The sequence below is a fragment of the Pollachius pollachius genome (assembly GCF_949987615.1).
Source record: "Pollachius pollachius genome assembly, chromosome: 5".
Classification (NCBI taxonomy): domain Eukaryota; kingdom Metazoa; phylum Chordata; class Actinopteri; order Gadiformes; family Gadidae; genus Pollachius; species Pollachius pollachius.
This window is the reverse complement of record NC_136938.1, coordinates 18,821,229-18,833,394: the sequence shown is the minus strand read 5'-3', so window position 1 is coordinate 18,833,394 and position 12,166 is coordinate 18,821,229. Positions and strand designations below refer to the sequence as shown.

At 38.0% G+C, this 12,166-nt stretch overlaps 2 protein-coding genes across 2 annotated transcripts; both read right to left on the bottom strand.

Moving 5' to 3' along the window:
- Nucleotides 1–3,330: 3,330 nt before the first annotated feature.
- rpl13 (ribosomal protein L13) lies at nucleotides 3,331–6,118 on the bottom strand. The gene is made up of 6 exons (XM_079736774.1): nucleotides 6,080–6,118; nucleotides 5,531–5,648; nucleotides 5,243–5,384; nucleotides 4,698–4,871; nucleotides 3,846–3,902; nucleotides 3,331–3,528 (listed from the first exon to the last, which is right to left on the bottom strand). The coding sequence occupies exons 2-6, from the start codon at nucleotides 5,632–5,634 to the stop codon at nucleotides 3,370–3,372; spliced, it is 636 nt and encodes a 211-aa protein (XP_079592900.1). The 5' UTR covers nucleotides 5,635–5,648; nucleotides 6,080–6,118; the 3' UTR covers nucleotides 3,331–3,369.
- A 2,604-nt stretch (nucleotides 6,119–8,722) lies between these two features.
- gcshb (glycine cleavage system protein H (aminomethyl carrier), b) lies at nucleotides 8,723–11,856 on the bottom strand (the record flags this gene model as incomplete). The annotated part of the gene is given in 6 exon segments (XM_079736221.1): nucleotides 8,723–9,165; nucleotides 9,334–9,465; nucleotides 9,558–9,621; nucleotides 10,486–10,565; nucleotides 11,625–11,793; nucleotides 11,797–11,856. Coding segments are annotated over 6 exon segments (600 nt in total). The 3' UTR covers nucleotides 8,723–9,070.
- Between the last annotated feature and the right edge of the window lie 310 nt (nucleotides 11,857–12,166).

The following is a 12,166-nucleotide window of genomic DNA, read 5'->3' as shown; positions in this document are numbered from 1 at the left end:
TGATATTAATTTATGTTATTATTTAGTACTGTCGCGTCCATTGAGATCCCTTTAGCAAAACTACTAATAGTAGGCTACATGTTTACAAGTGCAGTTAATTTGGCTGAGGAGAGGTTGTTTGTTATTATAGGCTATCAGGGAAGACGATATGTTGACTTGATAATGCTTTTAGTACCAAGGACAGCGCCCAGGATCAAAGTGGAGCGACTACAGCGAAGAACTCGTGCAACCACAATTGTAGGGTTGTATTAAATGGCTTTACAGTAGTAGTAAAAAAAAAAACGCGCTCATTCTTTGTAGAAGGAAAAGTTATAAGCTTAATATATAAATGAAGAAAACAAATCAAACGATTTTGCACAGACTACTCTTTCAAATAAATCAGGAAATCTCTTAAAATTAGGTCATAAGGGATGGTTATTGCAAAAAAAACAACCTACAAAGGGTTTCATTTACAAATAGATACAAGAAATACGCCAAAACGACCTCTCTACACAGCGTTAAAGGAGGAAACGATGGATCACTGGATTGAATGTTAGTAGACACCCGCTACTTTTAAAATAGACTGTCTTGCATGCAATCAAACAGTTTTAGTCGATACAAAATTGACGATCATTGAGAAAGGTGTTGCTCGTTGTAATTTATACTTACTCACTTGTTTAATCCTCTTCCAAAACAAAATGCATGTTTTATTCCCCCGAACCTCGCCGCCGAATCTGGCTTGGATTAGTCAGATGGGGAGTGAATCTGGTAGTAGGCTTGGTTTAGTCAGATGGGGAGTGAATGGCTCGCTTGGTATAGTCAGATGGGGAGTGAATCTGTTGGTGGAGTTGGTTTGGCTAGGCGGGGTGTCTGATCTGGTGGTGAACTTGGTTTGTGCAGATGGTGAGAGAATCTGGTGGTAGGCTTCTGTTTGGTCAGATGGGGAGTGAATCTGGCGGTGGAGTTGGTTTGTGTAGATATGGGAGTGGATCTGATGCTTCGGTTTGGTCCGATGGGGAGTGAATCTGGCGGTGGAGTTGGTTTGCGCAGATATGGGAGTGAATCTGATGGTAGGCTTCGGTTTGGTCAGATGGTGAGTGATTCTGGTTGTGGAGTTGGTTTGTGCAGATATGGGAGTGAATCTGGTGGTAGGCTTGGTCTGTGCAGATGGGAGTGGATAAATCAGCAGCGAGTAATTAGCCTACATTGCTGCCAGGACGTACTCTACTTCTTCCAAACAAACGAACAGCATCAAGACTTCATTACTGGCCGAAAACAATCGATCAAGACCATCTTATAACAACTAACAACCACCCGAATAATATAGTTCTAGTCGGAATTTTAAAATTAGCCGTTTATAGAGAAAAATCTGCCTAACCTGCTATTATATATGGGTAGGCTAATATATTCTGTCAGAGATTAACGCCTCAATGTCTAAATTAGCCTTGAACAGCATGGTGTAGCCTATTTGATGTTCATCTTTTGAATACCTTATTAGAATAATTTCAATTTGTATACTCAAATATATGCAAACATTTGAACCGAAATAAACAATAAATACAAATAAATGTCTCGAATGAGTTGTGGGCTCCATTCCTTAGATATAATTAATGAAGCATTTATGCCTAAACATCAAAGAAAGGTCTATGTTGCATATTGATCCAGTTCTAATTGGCTACAACGCCGACATGCCAGTAAAACATAATACGATTTATATATTTAGCGAGTTATATTGCCTAGAATACATCTATGCCCCTCAACACGCCTCAAAATGTTTTAATTTAAGTGTATGTGTTAATTCTGTCTGTGTTTTCGTTCGTAAATAAGGATCGACATGAGCAGTTGGCCACACAGCTGGGAGGCAGGGCAGGGGCAGGGGGAGCTGAGATTAATATGCAGGCACCTGTAAATGACTCCTGCACCACACACGAACGTAAAATACCTTGTGAAACATTACGAGACGTTTGCTTAAACCCCTTCCATTCAATGTATGCACTCATGACATGTCATAAAAGGTATGCATATAATATATGATCGATAAACATTTAAATGTTCATAAAAATTCAGTCAGCAACACGGTAGGTTAACCCTAGTAACCTAATTAAATAAGTGTCACCTCAATCTGGGTTAATTTCCTCGATCTCATTTGAGATCAACATCACTTAATACGTTACATTAGGCTACAACTTTACTACTGCAGCACCCCGTTTTATTTAGAAATCTAAGTTTGGCCATTTTAATCAATGCTCTAGGATCACTTCAGGGAAAACAATGTAACAAAGATCTGCTTCATATCGAGCAATGGAATTGTGCCACCTCTTGTGGTAAGACTGATGAGATAATGGCTTCAAGATTTTTACACTATTTCCAATAACATATTGACTATTAGGTTTGGTGCACAAAGCCCTGAACAATAATCGACCCACCTCGTTCATTCAAGGGGGATAAAGTTACTGTGAAAAGGTTCTCAATGTCCGATGTCATGACCTCCAAATGATAACTACATACATCAGTATCTAAAAAAACTAAAAAAGTATACCCTAATTACATCTCATTTCGTTCCAAAAAAGCAAGTCACCTCACAAAGCCTACCCGTAATTATTGTACTCGCCGCTCAAAAGTTTACTAAACTTAAGTGAGGGCTATTTAGAGTAGAAATGGTAGTCATTGTTTAAACATCTGATTCAAGTGTAGGACTGCTGTATATACTTCTGAAGGACTCAAGACTTCACTGAACTAACCCTTTACATCCGACGTAAAAGGTAGTCAACTTTGCAGGTAGCCCTTTTTAATAGTGAGGCCCTTCACCGACTTGTTGAACTGCTAATAATTTGGACTGCAGGTCTGTCCATCATTGAAAGTAGCTTCTAAAAATAGCACTCCAATGGAAAGCATACAAATAAGTTGAAATGGACGCCTTTGTGTATAGAGCCACCTAGGACTTTTTGGTGGTAACTGCAGCACACTAAGTCAACTCATGAAACAGCTGCCTGAGATACGATTTTATAAATGTACAGGCAGTCCTTGGGCTAGATGACCTATGCCTAGCCCAGCCCAGTGTTTGTAAAACCAGAAAGCAGAGGGTATAACCGGTTTCAGGAAAATACCATGTTCATTGGTTGACACTTCAAAAAGGTCTTATTGGTCCCTGACAATGTTATCTAAAATCAGGCTTGTTCCTACATTAGCATTTGTTTAGGAGATTCTTTATCCAACCAGTTTAATGCAAGTGACAAAGTCAACCCCACATTATTGGCCATTATCTAGCCTAACAAAACCACCAGGTTAACATGGAGAATAAGGGCACTGCCAAATTCTTGACCTTTTAAAATTAAGTAAATTACACAAAGATCTTTTGTACATTTTATTTTGCTAAGTCCCAAAGCAAGATTACTTCTTCTTCTCCACATCCTGCTCTGCAGCCTCCTTTGCTTTCTTGGCACGAATGCCGAAAAGACGGGCGTTGGAACGAGCCATACGCAGGCTGGCGAAGGCCTTGAAGTTCTTTTCATCCTCAGAGATGACGCGTGCCTTCTCCTTCTTGTGAGCCTGCGGTGGAAGGAACAAGAAAAAGAAAACTCAACACACAATACATACAAATGACACGACAGTCAATATGTTTGATGAAGTTTAGAGCTTCGAAACATTTAACATTTAGTTTGTTTCATCAAGTTAATCAATGAGTCCTGAATGACAGCATAAAGCATCTGATCATTTAAGTAACATAACAGGCAGTCATCAGATAAAAGGTTCAAAAGATTTTCATCAATGAAATACAGAGATTCCGGAGATTTGTCATCATCTGACTGCTGCAATGCACACGACAAGGGCAACAAAAAAGTGGTGAGGTGGTGCATCAGCCTTACCTGTTTGATGGGCATAAGTACACCCATGTGCTGAGTGGCCATCTTGACTTCCTCCTCCTTAAGAAAAAAAAAGTTTATTAGAAAGTGCAAAATCTTAGACCAATAGTTTAATATAACTGAAGGACATGGGGCTCATCCGCTGCCCTTCATTAACCCTTTGACTGTTGCAAACATTGACTGATAAATGTCTTCCATGTCTGGCTTGTAAGCCTGAAATTGAGGCTAGATCGATATTACAATGAATGTAAGGCAGAAAATGAAAGAAAGTCTTTTGTATGCTCTAGTTCAGCTTTGGGGCTCACTGAAAGTGTTGAAGACTGAAGACGTTTAATAGATTTCAAGGCTTACTACCTTAAAACAGGAAAACATTAATTTGAGCTTGCTTTACTTGTTTTGAACAGCTGTAAACTGGTATCAGAATGTTAAACAGATGTTACTTTCTGTGCGTTGATTATCACTTGGTTGACATATACAGGCAGTCATCAGATAAAAGGTTCAAAAGATTTTCATCAAAGAAGTACAGAGATTCCGGAGAATTTGTCATCATTTGACTGCTGCATGTGGTTGAAATTATTCTGTTACACATTGTGGTAAAGTGAAGTCCTGCACATGTGTCTATCAAGTAGAGAAAAGGAAAACAGTAGCTGGTCTTGATTCTGATAAGACCAATTAATGCAGAACCTGAAGACCAACAGTTTAAGGTTGGCATACCAAGGTCAAATGTAACTCAGTGATTTGCATTCATGCAAATATTGAAGTTACATTTGTAGTTGCTGAATGTGCCATCAAAATTGATTGATGATAAACTTAACAATTACGCATATAGTCAGTTTTTTCTAATAAGTCACTTACAGTGCTGTCTCCCTTCTTGGGGGCAGATGCCTTCCTGGGGAACAGGACCAGTTTGGAGCGGTAGATCTTCAGGCGCTGGACATTGGCCTGCAGAGACTCCGTGGATTTGTTTCGGCGGCGGTGATCCACTGCAATGCCAATGGTGCGGGCGGTCATCTTGTGAATGCCAGCTGCCTAAAAGTGGAAAAACACACGATTAATATATATTCTGGGAAATATTCCTTCATGAATGACGGCGTTGATTATCACTTAGGTGACATAAACAGGCAGTCATCAGATAAAAGGTTCAAAAGATTTTCATCAAAGTAGTACAGAGATTCCGGAGATTTGTCATCATTTGACTGCTGCAATGCACAAGACATGGATGGGATGGGAAATCGAAGGGGGCTGTCCCCCTTAAAGGGAGCACAGAAAGACACCAATTGCAATGACATCCTATGTCCCATCATTCAAGTTACTTTACCACCAATGGCTTGACAATGTCAGACGCACGTAGCAGCAAGAAATTGTTATGAGGGATTCTTTACCTATGGATTATACATTACCTTGATCTCCTCCAGTGTGAAGCCACGTCCAGCACGAACTTTAGTGTGGTATCTGATGGTTGGACACCTGACCATCGGCCTCAGAGGTCCAGCGACAGGCCGTGGAGCAACGCGGCGGGCCTTTGCCTGACGGGCCTTACGTCTGCCAGGGTTAAGATTTAGGTTTTCAGAAAATGGCAATCAAGCACATACATAGGCCTGTGAGATTTCTAATAAACCAGAATAAAACGAAGTACGATACAGGGCTAATGCTGCTCGCACGATATGTGGCAGTGTAACAGCATTTACCTGCGGATCTTCCTGGCTGGCTGGTTGAACCATGTCTGTACTCTCCTCTGCCAATCCTTGTGGAAGTGGGGGTTCAGGATCATTCCATTACGGCTGGGAGCCATGGTTGCCTACTTCCCTGTAACACATTAAGAAACCGTTCATTAGCACACGCTGGAACAGTTGTTAACCGTGCTAGCCGGAAACAACCGAGCTAGCTAGGAGCCATGTTTCTACAACGTCTTTAACATTTAATAAAAAATGACTGAACGAAATAAATAGTCCGCAACGGTTTTGAGTCATTCAGAAATAAAAAATAAAAACAAGAGTCCAGCAATGTTGCCAACTTGAACGCCACGACTAAGCATGATAGCGCTACTGATGTGTACGTCTTCACAAACTAACCCACAAAAACAGCATTACCTAGTACTTTTCTGCTAAAATGTTCACACTATTTTAATGAATACCGTGTATACTTTCGGATTAAATGCATGAAATTAGTCTACATAAAGTGAACGCAGAGGATTGTTGATGATTATTTGTAAAATAGTAGAGATTATATTGACAAACCGTCTGGGGCGGAAAATGGCCGAAAAGAAAAGGAAGTAGAAAGGCAGTGTATTGTGGGAAATATATCAACCAGCCAATCGTATGACGAGGGAGTTTTTACACAATTATTCGTTTTTATAAAATAATAACACACATTAACCTTCGTCATAAAACCACACAAGCAATTAGTTTAATTGATTAGCATTTTTATTTTATCTCAAAATAAAGAATTGTATGTCTTCATTTCGTGACTGCACTGCGCATGTGTGAACTACTTTGTACGTATTTGTACACTTGCTGCCAAATATACTATACATTGACTTTCTTCTAGTATCTACACGAAATTTACCGAGCACATTTCATTCAAGAGGAGACTGAATATTCCAAGGGAGCATATACATGTGGCTTATAATGCAAAGTATACATGTTCCCCATTCTTTAAATGATACTGCTTCATCGATGAAGATGCAATAGATAAGAAGATATTGTTATTTATTTATTCATTTATTTATACATTCATTTTTTTTAAAGTAGCATATGTAAAAAGTGCAAATTATCTTTATCAGCCAAATGCTAAATATTGCTTAACATTATCTAACGGTTTGACCGAATTCAATGGAATCAATTAGTCAAGTCAAGTCAACTTTATTTATATAGCACATTTCATACACATGCCGAATTGGTGTAAGGTTTTTTTTGGAAAGCCTGCAAAGAGAACATTTCAATAATCGAACCTTCTAGTTAGAAATGTATGGACAATTTTTTGAAGTCTAGTTTTGACATCCTAGAATAGATCTGAATCAATAATAACACCAAGATTTCTAGTCTGTTTTTTGGTTTCAAGAAGTGGCACCCAAAGTGTAAGCAATATGTCAGTCCCTCATCTCTGGCCCTGAAAACAATTATCTCAGTTTTGATAGTGATAGGTCTATATAGATGTGTGTTGTCCACATAACAATGGTAAGCAATGTTGTTATTTTGAATAATTTGGCTTAGAGAGAATGTGTGGAGGGTGAATAACCTGGTCCTAGTACTCTACCTTTGGGGACTCCACACATCACGGTGGTTAGTTCAGATACATAATTACCAATGGAGACAAAGTAGTTCATTTCTTGTATATATGACATGAACCAGGACTGTGCCGGAAAGCCAAACACAACTTTATAATCCTTCCAAAAGTATTGAGTGGTCAACAGTGTCGAATGCAGCACTACGGCCTAATAGCATCACAATTGAAATTTTTATTCAATAAATAAATAATGATCAATATGTAAATTCTTTGTTGGAAAAGGTCCATATCTTAATATTTGTGGAGTGCTTAAATGCCTTATGTTGCAAGCCTAGAATTAGATTAAAATTAAAATTACATATTGTTCTTATTTTTTATAAATTAAAAATAGAAGTGAATTGTATGTATGACACTGTTCTTTATTTCAAACATTTAACTCTACGGATCAACCCTAGGCCTGACACCTGTAAGAGTGCTACCTAACCAACTCAACAATCAGGATTGTTAATCAGGTATAATTAATATACCCAAGGCACAGTCCATTATGGGTGCTGACTGAGTTAGTATGCTCAGTGTACCTTTGATGGGGAAAAGTCAATCTGAAAGAGTGTGCACAATCTATCTTCACTCCACTATAGAATAGTTTAATCTTTCATCTTTGTTTCATATGAGCTTTATCTTTCTGGTTGATCTGACAAATTTGGCAACCTTTGAATCTGCAGTTCACTTGATGTTGTCTACCAACACTTTAGCAGGTCCATTGCCATGACCATCTTCAGAATCATTTCAGTCCACAGCAGTAAATCCCATCTGGAAAAAGAATGGTGCTCATGAGATGACTATTCTTCCTCCCTCGTTATTGCATCATCGGCCCATCACTGACAGAGATGCATGGATGGTCCACCTTGAGATTAATTACAGTTGAGTCACTGTCAATATTTGCAAAGAAAGATCTACATTATTCTAATTAAAAAAGTAATCAAGGAGATTTAGTTAAAAATAATGCTGAGTACTAATTCTATAACTTTAATTTGGGAATTGGTAAGTAAAGCTATCGCCTGTAAGAAACAGCTGACTGACTGATTATGATTTTGTTGATTAAATTACTGTCTGAATATTTGCATGATGAATTATTTACATAGAAATATCAATCTAAACCTTTTGTTTCGTGATTGTTTAAATAAGCAATTCAAACTTTGAAAGCAGGCAAAGTAAATTGATTGACCCCCAGAGATGAAACCAGAGTTTCCGAAGCAAGTGGCAACATAACTGCACATTTTCAAAGTCAGATTTTGCATGCTTTTGCTTATATTTTATGCTTATTTCAAGCATATTCACTTCGTAAAAACCAAAACCCCTGTCCCATTAATTATTGATCAACCTCGCTTTTGCAAACTGTGTCTATCTGAACCAGAGGGCAAAGGTCAGATAAAAATAAAATGGCAACAAGAGGCAGATTGTTCAGGATTGCAACCCATGCCCTTGATGTTCTCAATCACTAGAACATCAAGCTGCTAGTGTTCATATAATTTCAGAGTTGTGTGCTGAAGTAGGACAATTATATGAGTAATACATTTGGATACCATTTATGAGTCCTAGAGATGGTATTGTCTCATTTGTGACAAAAACAATAAAAAAAGTTAAAGCGGGTGTAATTTAATGTATCTGATACAGAGCATTTACAATCCCTTTTTGTGCATCACACAAGAATTATGCTATTTAAAGAACACAAACTTGACAGATAAACCTACAAGGTTGGATCACATGCCCCTGAGGTTGTGTCGTGGATAGAAAAGGCCTTTCCATCTACATCAAAGTTATTAATGTGACATTATACAACAACATTTTTGGTTATTTTGATTATTTTACGTAAATCCAGAATCAAAATAAATATCGTAATTGAGAAGTCTCAAATCAGATGTTAGTGAACATGGCAGCAATTTGATTTTGATTTCATTACCAGCCTTGGCCTGTGTGTCTATTGATATTTAGTCATATCCATTTTATTCAAGAGATTTAATAAACTTCTCATAGGCAGCATCGTCCATGAGGCCATCAAGTTCTGAGGGGTTTTCAATTGTCATTTTGATAAGCCACCCTGAAAGAAACAAAGTCATAATTAACCAACAAGCTGTATTCTGGCACAGACCACCAGGAGTTTGTGAGTAGAACGATAACAATAGTCTACTGCATTCTTTCAGCACATTTTTAAGAAAAAGTTATTGGTGATCACCGCATCAAATATACTGCTAATATAATTACTTACCCTCTTTGTAGCAGGCCTTGTTCACAAGTGATGGATTTTCCGCCAGGTCGGTATTGACCTCAGTCACCTCCCCGGTCAGTGGAGAGTACAGCTCACTGGCAGCTTTCACACTCTCTAAAGCTCCAAACTCCTCTGCAACACAAAAGATACAATTGTCACAATGTGAGAATTCTGGCCCCCCCTGTCTTGTTGAGTCACTTAAATACTGTCTGCAACTCTCTCACCCATGTTTTCCAGCTTTTGACCAATTTCAGGAAGGCCACAGTACACCACATCCCCTAACGCTTCCTGTCAACGAAACAAGAAGCACTGATTATCAGGGTGCTCTCATCAAGGAAAATTCAGAGGATGTTTATGCTGTGAATGATGTTTAGTGTCAATTATTTGAGTACAATAATGAATTGTATTATTAAACCCCTTGAGAATTGGGGTAAATATATTCACAATCAAATAAAGAGCTGGGAGGCGGAAGCATAAGGGATATATATATATATATATATATATATATATATATATATATATATATATATATATATATATATATGTGTGTAGGGATCTAAATACTATATTATCCATTATTAAATAAGTTCTGGAGTAATACTGAACATTTTTTATTTATACAATTAAGAGAATTTAGTTATTTGTTAACATTTATGAGAGTAATGTTTGAAATAGAAGTGCAAAAATAATGACCACTCGTGACATTTGATTTGGTTACATGCCACATGTCAGACAGGAAGCTTCAATATTGTTAAGCCACTGATTCAATGGTATAGAAATGTAAGACACTACTATTTGCTATGAAATTCAGGAATGACAACCAAGCACGATCAACTTATCTGCAAATACAACCCATTTGTAATAAGTGTGCAAAAGCATGAAATGCAATCAAAATGAATAATTGTAATAATTGTAAACAATTCATCAATAGCCTAAATTTGCAGTATTCGTGTGCAATAAATCCTTCTTTTGAAGGTCTGCACACCATTGAACCTTGGTGCAGTGATCACTTTTTGAGCAATAATCATAAAACAGTACATTTCCTTTCTACTGTTGCTGTGGTAGTGGGCAAAGGGCACTAAATAGCGACAAAGACTTCAAGCACTGAACAATTAATCAATGATTAATATTACGATGGATGCAACAGCCTACCTGAGCAAAGTTGCTGATGCCAACAGTGCCGACTTTACCATCAACTTGAACCCACTCGTGCTTATCTGTAAACTTTAGAGCTGCAAAAAAGTTTGAAAGATGGTTACCAATCGTAAGTTTGAACAGCATATCGACAGCTTTAGTTAGGTATTCACAGAGTATCAGATGATACCTATTGTATTTTTAGTTCATCATCTCTGTGTCTTCTAATGATACAGATTATTTCCATTTCCTTCATTCTTAAATTAAAGCAAGCAACATTTTCACACATACATATGCCAAATAACAACTATGCACAATGGTTTTCGTCTCTCATCTCGTTCTGAAAGTATATAATAAAGTTGACACAATATATAATATGAATGAATATATATATATATGCCTTTGTGTAAAGAATAAGGAAGCCAAACAAATTATATACATTTGAAGAGCTGTCTTTATGACACCCAGGGAAAACCACTCTAAGAGCTTTCTGCAGTGGCAAAAGTTTATGCAGAAAAATACAGGTTTGAACCAGATTGTGAATTGTGCAAGATGCTGAGGCATGGCCGGACAATATGAGAGGGTTCCGGGAGAGTGCTCTCATTTTGCCCCTACCTAAACCGCTGTTCGCATCTATGACAAATCTGGCATCTTTTAGGCCTTCTGCTACCATTAACACCTTGAAGAGAATTGTGACTAATTCTCACTTATCAATTACTCAATAATAAACGATTGTTCTGCTACCGATATACTTGTCATGTAATAGCCTACTATCAGTCCAGACTGGCCAATGTCCAAGTTCCGCTTTTCCCCTTCCTAATAATGACTTACGGAATGGGGCATAGACAGATAAATGTCTCTTAACTACATTTAAGCATTTTTTTTATTTGACCAGCACACTACTTGAAACACGTGATTCTAAATTTGAAGTTTTTCAATATTTTCCAGCAGAAAAAAAGTAGCATAACACAATTTCGTAAACTCGTCAGATTTACTTTGTAATTCTATGTTCTCTTTTTTTTTTTGCTATGCACCGTGGGAGATTGACCACCACTGTCTTCTGACGCCCAGCGTCGCCCACTAAACTAGGGGAACGGGTGTCCATCCCCTATGTAAAACACACCGCTTATTTTAGATAAACACTCCAAAGGCTTTACCTGTTGACAACCGTGAGGTGGTACTTAACGTCCGTGTGAGGTCAGTCCTCCTTAACTGCAGAGCCGCTGAAATCAGATGCGAGAGACGGGGTCCTTTGTGGGAAAAGTTTGCAGAAACGCAGCGGAGTACTACTCTCATCGCCATCTTCACTAAGTGACGATCAACCGACTACACAGTGCACAAGGGCTTGACCGCGAGATGAACGCGCATCACTTCTGCGCAACACCCCATGACTGCAAAACTTTGCATCTACGAATCTACCGGTAACTGGTTGCAGGTATGTTGAACAGAACATAAAGATTTCCAGATCAAGTTTACTTTAGTTAACTCAAATAAAATAACCATGATACAGAAATAATCTTCGAAAGAGATTCTTCTGTTGGAAAATCAATATGCTTGATTGCAAACAATAATATTTCCACTATATAAAATATAAAGCTCAACAAAATCCAATTAACTTGAGACCAAAAAGGGTTTTGGGTCAGGGCTTCAGAAAATATCGAAGGGATTTGTAGCAAACAATCACAAAACCCTCTTCTGG